The sequence below is a fragment of the Gobio gobio genome (genome assembly GCF_949357685.1).
Source record: "Gobio gobio genome assembly, chromosome: 23".
Classification (NCBI taxonomy): Eukaryota; Metazoa; Chordata; class Actinopteri; order Cypriniformes; family Gobionidae; genus Gobio; species Gobio gobio.
Window position 1 is genome coordinate 40,844,223 of NC_137119.1, and position 13,259 is coordinate 40,857,481.

General features: G+C 39.4%; 1 protein-coding gene across 8 annotated transcripts in view; it reads left to right on the forward strand.

Annotated features, from left to right (window-relative positions):
- Positions 1-13,043, forward strand: part of LOC307119324 (protein kinase C and casein kinase substrate in neurons protein 3) — a 29,461-nt gene extending 16,418 nt beyond the window's left edge. For 2 of the 8 annotated variants that reach the window (XM_079805540.1, XM_079805543.1), the window contains exons 9-11: positions 10,914-10,993; positions 11,068-11,414; positions 11,572-12,044. In XM_079805540.1, the coding sequence (XP_079661666.1) occupies positions 10,914-10,993; positions 11,068-11,180 (193 nt within the window). In that variant the 3' untranslated portion in view covers positions 11,181-11,414; positions 11,572-12,044. Of the gene's footprint in view, positions 1-10,913; positions 10,994-11,067 lie in introns of all 8 variants that reach the window. The other 6 variants (XM_079805537.1, XM_079805538.1, XM_079805539.1 and 3 more) reach the window with 5 other exon arrangements.
- Positions 13,044-13,259: the final 216 nt, after the last annotated feature.

The following is a 13,259-nucleotide window of genomic DNA, read 5'->3' on the forward strand; positions in this document are numbered from 1 at the left end:
TACCCATCACACACACGCTCACACACTACCCCTACCCCTAAACCTACCCATCACACACACGCTCACACACTACCCCTACCCATCACACACACACGCTCACACACTACCCCTAAACCTAACCATCACACACACACTCACACACTACCCCTACCCATCACACACACACTCACACACTACCCCTACCCATCACACACACACACACTCACACACTACCCCTAAACCTACCCATCACACACACGCTCACACACTACCCCTAAACCTACCCATCACACACACGCTCACACACTACCCCTACCCATCACACACACACACACACTCACACACTACCCCTACCCATCACACACACACACACTCACACACTACCCCTACCCATCACACACACACTCACACACTACCCCTAAACCTAACCATCACACACACACTCACACACTACCCCTACCCATCACACACACACTCACACACTACCCCTAAACCTAACCATCACACACACACTCACACACTACCCCTACCCATCACACACACACTCACACACTACCCCTAAACCTAACCATCACACACACACTCACACACTACCCCTACCCATCACACACACACTCACACACTACCCCTACCCATCACACACACACACACTCACACACTACCCCTAAACCTACCCATCACACACACGCTCACACACTACCCCTAAACCTACCCATCACACACACGCTCACACACTACCCCTACCCATCACACACACACACACACTCACACACTACCCCTACCCATCACACACACACACGCTCACACACTACCCCTACCCATCACACACACACACACGCTCACACACTACCCCTACCCATCACACACACACACACACTCACACACTACCCCTACCCATCACACACACACTCACACACTACCCTACCCATCGCACACACACACACACACACACACACACACATACACACACGCACACACACATTTAACTCTATTAGATTTTTTGTCACAATAACACATACAGTTTTATTAATATCATGTATAATTTGACTGATTTAATGTGTGATTATGTAAAGTGATTTTTTTTCCTGGCTGTTGACAGTTTTTTCTCATTAATGGAGTGATAAAAAGAAAAACTTTAGCTCTAATATGTCAACAAAATGAAGCAATGTTTCACATGTGTGTTCTGGAAACGTATGCAAATGTGTGTAATTAGATAATGCCTCATTTCAATATTTAAACATAACATTTAAATTTTTTTTTAAATACATTTGTCTTGGTATTTATTAGTCTATATTTTTACCCTATTCACCTTTAGTGTCTTGCCTTAACTGAACATTTCCGCGCGCAACGTGCTCTATTATAATGTCAAAGGTAATATTAATTAAATCAAGTTAATTAGAAAATGAAATGAAATGCGTAAGTATTGAGCAGCGGCAGTGATTATAGCGGCGAGTCTCTTTGGGCTTCAAATCCTTCTGGCTGAACTGATTCGGCTGGATGAGGGATGATTGTGAACTGCAGTCACAGAGGTGAAGTGTGTGCAGTATCCCGTGTGCAGCCATACTCAGCCTGACCTTCACTTCCGCTGTGATGAATGAACTGGAGCTGATTTCATCTGATCATCTCATCAGCCTTCAAAAGAGTCAAGAAATGTTTTTAGGCAAGATGCATTAAAAATGCACATTTTTGTTTCTGGCGTGATACCGGGACGGCTTCACTGAATTAAACATGAGGTCATGTGACAACAGTGTGGCATACTTCTTTTTAAAATGCTTATTGTTGCATGATGCATACTTAAAAATAGAATGTAGTGAATGCAGTAAACAGTCGGTGAACATACCATTCTTTTACTTTCATTTGTCTTTGCTTTAGATGTTCAAAAATAGAAGTCAAAAATATGAATCCGTCCCGTCCGTCAAAATGACCCGAAACCCTAAAATTACACTTCTTTTTCTTGGTCCAGAAAGTTTACATTTCATTTTTATAATATTCTTTAATGCTACTTTTTTTTATTTTTAAAATATTTTATTTACCTTTAAATTACTCGATTTGTATCAGTAAATAATATCATTTAAGCACATTCTTAAATTCAAAATAACTCAACATCTCATGCATAACCCTTTTAATTCAGCTCAAAATGTCTTACATTGGGTGTCTCTGCTGACCACTTGTGGAAAAAAGTCATATAATATAATAATATAACATGATATTTCATGACTCTTGCCACTAGATGGTCTTATAGCTCTATCGGGAGCGGATGAGCTGTTCCGCTGTGTCCTAAAGTCAGTCCTTGAGTTCATCTCTTCAGTATGCATTCAGATACACAGACATTATAAAAGAATTTTTTGGTAAAGTTTTCAGCATTTTTAGGGTTTTCTATGTGTACTGAAGCATTCCATGAATTCTTAAGGGGGTCAAATTGACCCGCGATGGGAAGGATTTGTTACTTTTTAAAATTTCAGCCACATGAACACTTCGAATCCGGTCCATTTTTTTTTTTTTTTATGTATTCGTGGTTCAAGAGCGACAAAAGTCCCGAGGTCTTGGACCACTTTGATGAACACTCAAAAATTCCTTTCGGGTCAAAATGACCCGACAGACGGATGAGGGATTAACATCACTGAATCTACCTAAATACATACTTTTATACCATCAAAACTCATTTTTATGAATTATGTCTGGTAGAAATAACTATTTTACGTAGCGTTCACACCGGACGCGAATGACTGTGTAAGAGTGGACTCCTGTAGATGGTTCAATCTGCAGAGTTGCCAGAAGACTAAAGAAACGTTATCAGAAAGATGGAAGAAAACTGTACATTTCTCGTCTATTTCCACCCACTGCAACTTATAGCAACGACGGAGATAAGCGCAGTTACAATAGCAAAATATGTGGGGGAGCGTTGCTATAATGTTACTATATTGTATTGCAATAAGGAGCACTTCAAAGTCAATACCAAATCAAAAATAGTTAGCACAGTATTCGTAATAGAAATGATTTAATGACAAAATCTGGTTATGGTTACACTTTAAATCGTTTCAAAATGGATGCATGAGATGATAAACTTATACCATTAATCATACACAGCATGAATAAAATGTTACCTGAGGGATAGAGAGAGAGAGAGAAAGAGAAAGAGAGTGGGGGGAGAGAGAGGAAGAGAGAGAATGGGTGAGAGAGAAGAAGAGAGCAAAGAAGAGGAGCCCCAATGACCTCAAGAGCCAGAGAGTAAGAGAGCCAGAGAAAAAGAGAGAGAAAGCCACAGTTCCAATCCTCTTTTATCTATTCCTTGACCTTGTGACTGAAACCAAATGTATTCTTTCAAACTGACCAATCAGACCAAACTTCCCCCACTGTAAAGGTGGCCCCCATGTGGCCTACAGGCCTGTCTTTTGTCTTCCAGATGGCCCTTCTGATAAGCAAATGGGGGGTTGACAACAGTAAAGAAAATTTCTTTGTTGGATTTCAAATATCAAATATCTTTGATTATTTTCAATTCCTTCAACGCAAATGATTCGCGCTGTTTGCGCGAAGTTGGACGCTTGAACAATTTGAGTTTACTCGCCTCATTCGCGTGTGACATTCACTTCACGTCATGGGAGGGGCTTCTGCCGGCAGCTCGTCTCATTGAGAAATGGCTGACATGGGCTGTGTTTGCACGTCTTTTTTGTTAAAATTCTACTGTTAATGTGTGACAAAACATAGTTTTAAGACTTTTTCAGGCAATAATGTAGTTGTTTAAAGCCCAAATCTGTGGTTTATTTATAAAGAGAGCGCCTATTTGAACATTTTATCTGGCGTTTTCGAAGTTGTGAGATCCAGTGTATCAGCAGTGCTCATTAACCCCGGCGAGAGCAGCCTTTCCTCGGCTAGTCCTTCTGCCGTCTGCCGCTGGCTCTGATGTCTCTGTGGTGTCTCGAGCTATAATTCGTCTTGTAAAAGTTTCATTACTTTTTTATTTTTAGGCTATAACTTTACGTTACCGTTGTAGCCGACTAGCACTGACTTTGAATGTTTGACTGAATTGTTTGCTTTATTTCATGTATAGCGTATTATACCTTTTACTTATACTTTTGTATTATTGATCATACATAAACTTGCATTTAACAAAAAGAGATTGGGTTGTGTTTCATGTCATTTAATGTTATCACAGTGATAATAATATGCACACTGAACCAGATATTAATATACAGATTTTCTCCTCATTGTTGTCACTACTAGAGCAGGCTCCTGATTGGTTAACACAGCGCGAATATCCGCCAAAGTTCAACTTTGTAGATTTTTCAACTTGAGCGACTTGAGCGCATCAAATGCTCAATTCGCTAAATTTGCGGCGTGTCATTTGCGCGAATTGCACCGCAGAATGTCTATTCGCATCTTTGTACTGACTTAATATGTAAATCACTCGCGCAAATCGCATCATTCGCGTCCGGTGTGAACACACCATTAGGCCGGCTACACACTGGCTGCGTGGCGTGAGCATGTCAGCTGCGTGGCATGTCCGTTTTTTTTGTTTTTTTTTCAGGTCCAATGTTAACAGGTTAGAGCTTGCACACTGCCTGCGTGACACGGCTCGAGCCGCGCCGAAAACGCGTGCATGTTAGAAATAATACTGACGCCTATTTTTCACGCGACACGCAAGCATGTTGGAAGCGTTTCCAGGCAAAATTTAATAGGAAAATATGTTTATATGTCATTTTGACACAAATACATATTAATAAATGATACATTTTGATGTTTGAAAGTCTCTAGGTTTTGACATAAAGGCAGATATAATTGTGATAAAAAAATATATATATATTGATTTTCAAATATTGCACCTGTCAATACAGAACAAAATATTCTGTTGCCTAGTTTGCCGTCAATACTGCAGACGTTGTCTTGCTAGGCTATATATTTATGTTTAACATGAAGAATAGGCCTTCCCTGTACGTCACCGAGCAGCAGCAGCGCAGCGTCAGACACGCTTCTGGTGTGCAAAGACATAGAAAACGCCACGCTCACGCCACGCAGCCAGTGTGTAGCCGGCCTTAACGTAACATAACCTTTGTCGTGGTTTCAAGTTTAGTTTCTGTATTTTGTATCAGGTAAATTTGTCAGAATACTTTAAAGTGCCTCTATTATGCTATCTTAAAGGTTCCTAATGTTGTTTCGGAGTCTCCTATGATAGATTTACATTAGGGCTGGAACGATTTGACCTTGAATCAAAATCTCAATTAATTGAACACTTTACCTCGATTTGGATTAATGAACAATTATTTTGGGATATTTTTTTTATAATGAAAAAGTGCATTTCTTTGTGATTTTAAAATACTTGACAGCTCACTTTCAGCAGTTATTGTCTATAGGTCGTAACATTTCTTACAGATTTTTTGTTTGTTGTACATCAGATACAGATAAATTAGCACAGTAGGCCTACATTACATTTATTTGAATGCATTATTGAGAGAGTGATGGTGTGTGTGTGTGTGTGTGTGTGTGTGTGTGTGTGTGTGTGTGTGTGTGTGTGTGTGAATTAGTCATACCATCTCTATTCATTATGAAGCTGTGGTGTGTAGTTACTTCAAAGGTAGACAAATCTATGCTGTAACGGTTGAGTTTCCAAGCTACTTTAGTGATGGTTAGGACAGTGTTGACAATGAGTTTCTGCTCTCCTCTCTGTGCACTCGATCTTCTGTATGAGTGTTCGTGTGTCACAATATATCAGGCATTAGTTCAGGATAATACACATCCGATGGTCTAAAATCGCTTCAATGTTCAAACGGGCAGGCCTTAAAACACATACAATTGACAAAGTTTTGTGAGGACGCAAGTGTACGCAACAAAATTCGGTTCTCTGTGTCACAGAAAAAAGCCCACGAGCACTGAACGGAGATTTTTGCCATATTGTTGAATAGTGTAAAATCGCTTGAACGTTCAAACTGGCAGGCCTTTAAACTCATTTAATTGACAAACTTCATGAGGACGCAAGTGAAAGTGTTCTGGCTTCGGGGCTTGCGCGCGTCTGTGTGTGCGTGTAGCAGCGCATATAAGAAGAACGCCGATTAACTTACCTGTGTAATCTGTGTAAAACATGCAATTACCATAGTAAAACTGAGCATCCAGATTGTATAAACAAAGATAACTGCTCCTGAATCTTTCCGTGTGCTTGCTAACTGCACTGGATGTTACTGATGCTGCGTTCACACCAAACGCAAATAGAGTGTCAAAATCGCGTCTACCGCGTCTAGTTGGACGCTTGAACATTTTGAATCTATTCGCGTGTGCAGCCTTCAGCAAATTGGACGCGCGTATAAATTGAGCCTTTGAAGCTAAATAGACGCGCGTTCAAGGCGCTCCAGGAGAAATATGTCATAAAACACCACTCTGCCTCTTTTCATTTTCATTAAAATTATATATTAGCATTAATAGCCACACAAATGTGGTCCAGGCAACTCCTACATTATCTTCACTGCATGTATATTTAAATATCCTTAAAAATGAAGTTATGAAACTTCTCTTTGCACTCAGTCAAAACGATTTGGCAGACAACAAATTATAGATTCATGACACCAAAGATCGCTCGTTAGATCCACACAAGACGAACCACTACAGGACATCAGAGCCAACTACATTCTCACCTGAAAAAGTCTTAAAACCTCATTTTGTGACACAATAGTTTCTCATCACGTCACTTTACCACGTGACAGCAGTAAGCAGGCTCCTGATTGGTTAACGCAGCGCGCATTGACGGCAAAGTTAAACATTTTTCAACTCGGCCGTCAGACACGAATTCGCTTGAAATGCGGTAATGCACAAAAGCACCACTCGCAAAACACGCGTATCACGCAAGACGCTCAATTCACGTCCAATGTGCATCATTCGCGCGAACTGGACGCGCAAATGAGGCGGAATCGCGCTGCGCGAAACGCGTCTATCGCGCTGCAGGACCTCCAGACGCGCGTCAACGTGCCTTTCCATTGACTTAACATTGAAATCACTCGCTCCAGACGCTCTATTCTTGTTTGGTGTGAACGCAGCATTACGGGGCGGAGTCACGTGACTAAAACCGAAATAACCGGTCGGTTAGAGGTTCTGAATTTCGGTTTCGATTAACTTTTCGATTAATCGTCCAGCCCTAGTTTACATGCTTTAAAGGTCAAAACAAGTTTTTCTCATACTATACATTGCAGCATCAACTCTTTTCTCCCAGTGTCTGAAAACGTTAGTTTGAAGATTCAGAAGTGGATTCACAGTGCAGAAAACAGTTGAACCATTGAAGACCACAGATGGGCATTATGCAAATTTGTTAAATCTTTAAAACTTTGCAGGCCTTTTACAGTCACAAACAGCTACAGTATATTACACACTGCATGAAAGGCCATATTTGAAAAAGCCTAATAGGGGCAGCCAACCAGGTATTGCAACATGACTTTTCCTCCAAGATGTTGTGCGTGTTCCGCTCCTTTATGAGTTTTGTAGTCCTTTCCTCAGAGACGCATCTATAAAACATTCTGCTGCCATGCTTCACTGTCAGGACGCTGTGTTCATTGTGATATGCTGGCAATCTTTAGCACTTAAGCATGGCGGCCCAAACGTTGTCATCTTCCTCCGGTGTGCTTTTGGCTGAGCTCCTGTTGAGATGTTTTTATGTTTGTGAACTGTGGTCTGGTGCATTTTTTTCTGCCATGAGGACTGTAACTCCTTTAGGCATGATTGTCTCCCTTATCCCTTCTCTTATGCGGACTCCGTGTTTTGGAGGGCAGCCAGTCCTGGGCAGATTCACACTTGTGAATGTCACCTTTTTAATGATGGTGTTCTGTGTGCTTTAAAGGTGGGGGAAGTGCTTTCTGGTAACCGATGATTTCAAATCGCCAAAACAAACACGCCCCTATTTTGATAGCTCCGCCCCACACATACGTAACAACCAAAGATATATTAGGAGTTTATTGTCTTACTATTCAGACACGCTTTGGGAGCTGACCCTGGAAACAGACAGTGAGTGCGTTTACATGCACGTTCTTAAGCCGATTATGCTTAATAAGCCGACAACAAACATGGTCATGTAAACGCTGTAACATGTTTTCTTTTATCGGAGAAAGGTCATAAACGGCTTAAGCATAAATTTTTTGCCTCTTATCCTAATTTCACGCTGCATGTTAACGCATTGACCTGCTTTCTGTCGGCTTATTGAAGTGCGCATGTGTGATTGGCGACAGAAACACATACTTAGAGCAGATTTAAACACATCTAGACAGAGCGAGCGTTTTGCATGGAGGAAAGAAGGAAATATATCAGAAACGCAGGCTCTTTTAAGACCCAGAAAATTGTAAAATGTGTTCTCATCTCTCATGTAGTAGAAGTGGTTCAGTCAAAACGCTGCATCTGTAACTGCATGAGAGAGTAATATATGAGCCGTAAGTTTCCCGCTGACACGTTTTAAGCTTTATTTAACTTCACAACTGACGTAACATATGGAATACTCAAAGTCAGATATGGACATTATTATTTTGGACGTCACTACAAGGAAATAATCTGATTTATTAACCCCCAGGAGTCTGAGCTGTTTTGGGGCCCTTTATAGTTTTGACATGCTCTGACATTTGTGTTTTTTTTCAGTTGCTTATAAACATATTAATGGCAAAAGTGTAATTACACTGTATTCAGCACAAACTGGGCTACCATAATATATGAGCAACATGTCTGTACATGTTCACTCATGTGAGAATAATGTTTATGAGTGGTTTTTGAAAAAACAAAAAATATTGTTTTAAAATTAAGGCCTCAAAACATACAATAGATATGTGTCCACAAGACTTTTGACTAATGGGTGTATTTGCCTAGAGTTTCAAACTGATGTGAGAATCATTGAGCCTACTCATTCACATAAAACAATATATTCATTTACATTTTGTAAGACATTTTTTCTTTACAAAGGCAGTATGCCAGGAGGCGTGAACGATAATGAATAATGCTGGGTATCACACCTGAGATAACAAAAGACCCGCATAATGGGCTGCATAATGAGCTGTATAATGAATGAGCTTCAGGTATGTGACTAAGAGGGCGCAACAGGACAAAGGAAATATATTTTTTTGTAGTTTATTTAGAATGTAGTCAACAAAGGCCTATTATATTTTTAAATGATCAAGAGATTTGACTACACTGCAAAAAATGCTCTTTTTATTTAGTATTTTTTCTTGTTTCCAGTCCAAATATTTAAAATGCTTAAATAAAGATTCATTTACTAGATAAGTCCAATTTTCTGGGGTAAAAAAATCAAAATCAAGTGAGTATTATCAAGTGAGAATTATCTGCCAAAACAAGAAACAATATTTCAATCAGAAATGTTTTTGAAAGAAGTTTAAAAAACACAGTAAAGTCATGGAAACGCGGTTTACTTGCGTTGTCAGTTTACTGGTTTGCATGTAAACTGGGAAAACTGGTTATTTTAATAAGCTGATATTTGTGAGTTATCAGCTTACTGGTGTGCATGTGAACGTGCTCAGTGAGGAGGTTTAGACGCTCCAGGCTTATGCGGTGTGGAAATGAATGTGTCTTTATCATCGCTGGAGTGAACGACAATACGATCGCACATAGACAAGCATATTCAAGCAAAAACCAGCATATATTAGTTCTGTGAAACAAAACAAAATCAATATTACTCGCCTATCGAGGAGAAATAAAGCAACCTCAGCATCTGCTAGCATCTGCAAGTTTGTTTTGGTACTCAGTCCGAGACCCTTTTCTAAAGTCGTTTTGAAATACCACTTACCCCACCTTTTAAGGCAGTGAACTTTTTTAAGAGCGACCCTCTTTTTCTTTTCTTATTGTCGCGACCCATTTATAGGCCTACAACCATTTACATTCAAACAAGTCAAGCCAAGCATTAGAATACGTAAATACAATGGGCCATTTGACTGTATTCTCCATTAAACCACTAGATGGCACAAAAATGTAGCACTTTTCCACTGATCCTTGACACGTTCGCAACATTCTGCACTAATTTGATCTAGCTATGGGATGCTCACGTAGCCTAATTCTCTCATTCGAATCCAAATGTTTCCATATTTGCGATGTATTTAGATGCTAAACCATTGTTTATTATAGGCTTTGTACTTCACTCGCATCCCAATATTGACGGAAGAAATCATCCTCTTCAACATGCGCAAAAATATGCTTGGAAACACTGGTCACAGCGGAGCGGTGCTCATGCTGAATAGCACGAATTGTACTATTGACTATTTAAACTGAGCTGTGTAACTTTTTTAAATGTTAGGTTGACTATTTTATGTTGATAATGAACAGACTGCAAGTTTGCAAAGCTGGAATATGTTGTGTGCGCGTGAGGCGCCGGCGCGATCCAACAGAGGAAACATAAAATACTCCGGCATTTTGGTCATACAGATAATAAGAGTAGGGCATCGCTCAAAATTGCAAAGTGTTTACTTACATTGTGCTATTGTAATAAAGAAAACAAGATGTGCTTTCTGTCGTCTGGGTTTCCTTTCTGTGAAGCACCTTTTCACAAAAACACCCGCACCTTTTTTTTTTTAACTGTTAATTATTTAAGTCAAATATGTTTTGTGTATTTATTCCTTTTATGTAGGACTATAGACTAGGATTTTATGATTTTATTTTCCTTCGATTATTCTGGCGACCCATTTTTTAAGTCTCGCGCAGGGTTTGAAAACCCTTGCTTTGAGGTATATTCAATGTTAATGGCTGCAAGTTGTGTTTAGTGGGTTGAATGAACGTTTCTGTGGAAGAAGAACTAATCAGTGTTGGCGAGGTTTCCTTTAGTGTTATGTTTTGAGGCATTTAGGAGCATGCGTTTGAATTACACTGTATAATAGTATATACATAATACTCAAATAGCACTGTATTTTCCAAACTGTTTGAGGACTTGAAGTGAATTTGAAACGGCTCAGATTTCTCTCCATCTTCTCCCGCAGGGTCATGATCGGAGGCGTGCGTGTGCGAGCGCTGTACAACTACACCGGAGAGGAAGAGGATGAACTGTCGTTCAAAACAGGTGATGCTTCGGCCCTCCTGCAGTTAAACTGTGAATCTCGCTGTCGCTGTGACGTCTGTCGCTCTGTCTCACAGGTGAAGAGTTCCTCAAGGTGGAGGAAGAGGATGATCAGGGCTGGTGCTGGGGGGTGAAGGAGGGCGGAGTCGAAGGATTTTATCCGGCCAATTACGTGTTGCCTGTGCAATGACATCAGGAATCATAGCTGAGGCGCAACCATGCTTATTTACAGAAAACATTTATGTCTGAATGTCATTACAACTAACTTTTCTTTTAGACCTTTTCAACACTATATCTATTGCTTTGTCATTTAAAACCTTAGTGTTTTTGTGATTGTTTTCTCTTTCTCTTCTTGACAAGTGTATTTGAGTTTGTACTTAGTTTGATATTTCAGCTAATGTAGTGACATTCAGATATTTGTGCTGTCAAATCAATGAATCACGATTAATAGCATCTAACATTAAAGTTTGGGTTTATATAGCCTAATATATGCGTGTTTGCATTGTCAACACAAGATATTGACCAAAAATTGATGCACATCTTGCTGGAAATAACATCATAAGTTTTATTTCCATCAAGAGGTGCATCAATATTTGGTCCAGATCTATTGCCAATGCAAGAGTCCAGCACTGTGTAAAGTCTCCTCCGGCACATCCCAAAGACTTCTTCATGCTCCCTCACAACCATTCTCTCACAGTCTGAGCTGATGAATCTGGACATCGTCCTCCTGGAATATGGCTGTTTAAGAAATGAAAAGCTACACACTCCATCAATGAGGGTTAGAAGAACTGTTGCCAAACATATAATATAGTAATCACAATCCAATCATTGACTCTTAAGCATTTGCCTATTTAAATCCAAACAGCGACTTATTATGCACACGTACATTATATAATACACAAACTTTTTATGTTAGATGTGATTTAATGGATTTGACAGCCCTGGTCCAAATACTTCCACCATATGAACGGCAAAGAATGAAGTAGTGCGTTCATCGGAAAACAACCCGTGTTTCTACAGACCAAAATGAAAATAAAATATTAATTCTCCTTCATGAATGGAACCTTTACCTCTTTATTTAATAATATGGGATGTCATTAATTTTAATTAACACATTTCTGCTTTTGGAAAACCTCCAAGAGAGCCAGAGACCTGCAAATGATTTAAGCAGAGTCAAGAAACGGCCTCTTTGTAATTTATATATTGCTTAATGAGGGGTTGTACAAAAACCAGTAGGAGCTTGTTAGAGAGATTACGGTGCACTGGAGAAAAAGCCTCCATTATCATCAGAGCCAAATCCATATTATATTTCACCTACAGGCTTTCACACCTGACAGAGAGGAAGGGATAAAACTAACATTTCTGTGCATTGAGCACTATCAGCTCTGGCTCTGTCACACACCCAGGACCGAATGAGCAAAGGGGATTTGAACAGGTAAACATGGAGGAACAGGTGCGTAACTATAGCAACCAGTCATTAATCCTGGAATGACAGGGACCTCTGGTGGTCGATCTGAAGTCACATCTCTCCGTCTGTGTTCATGTTTCCACAGTCACGAGAGAAGTTAAAGCTTTAATCTGGATATTATTTTGTGCATATGAAATATTATAAATGCAGTTTAATTACCATTTAACTGTCTCTTCTGCTCACCAAGGCTGCAATTATTAGATCAAAAATACAGTAAAAATTTGAAATATTATTACAATTTGAAATATCGGTTTTCTATGTGAATATATAGTAAAGTGTCATTTATTCCTGTGATCAAAGCTGAATTTATCAGTCTTCAGTGTCACATGATCCTTCACAAATCCTTCTGATATGATTATTTGATGCTCAAGAAATATTTATGATTATTATCAAACATAAATGTATTTACTGTCACTTTAATGCACCCTTGCTGAATGAAAGTATTGAATTCTTTAAAACATATGACATAAAAATATACTGACCCCAATCTTTTGCTTGAAAATGTTAATTCATAAACCAATGTATGCCTGCTTTTTCTTAGCAAATACATAAATAATCAAGTCTGTAAACACAAAACTTCCACACAAAAAAATCTAAATTTTTGAAGCATCTTTAGTTCACTAACAGACTGTTTTTAATTGCAAATGATTTATTAGTAAGTTGGTGCCACTTTTTAATTTACCCAGCCCAGAACTGCCCACAAACACACCGATAAACTCGCCCAGTATTTGTGTCTGCGCTCACACACTTGTGTTGATTATGTGTTGGCCTTATACTATAGCCTAAAGTTCATAATCAGAC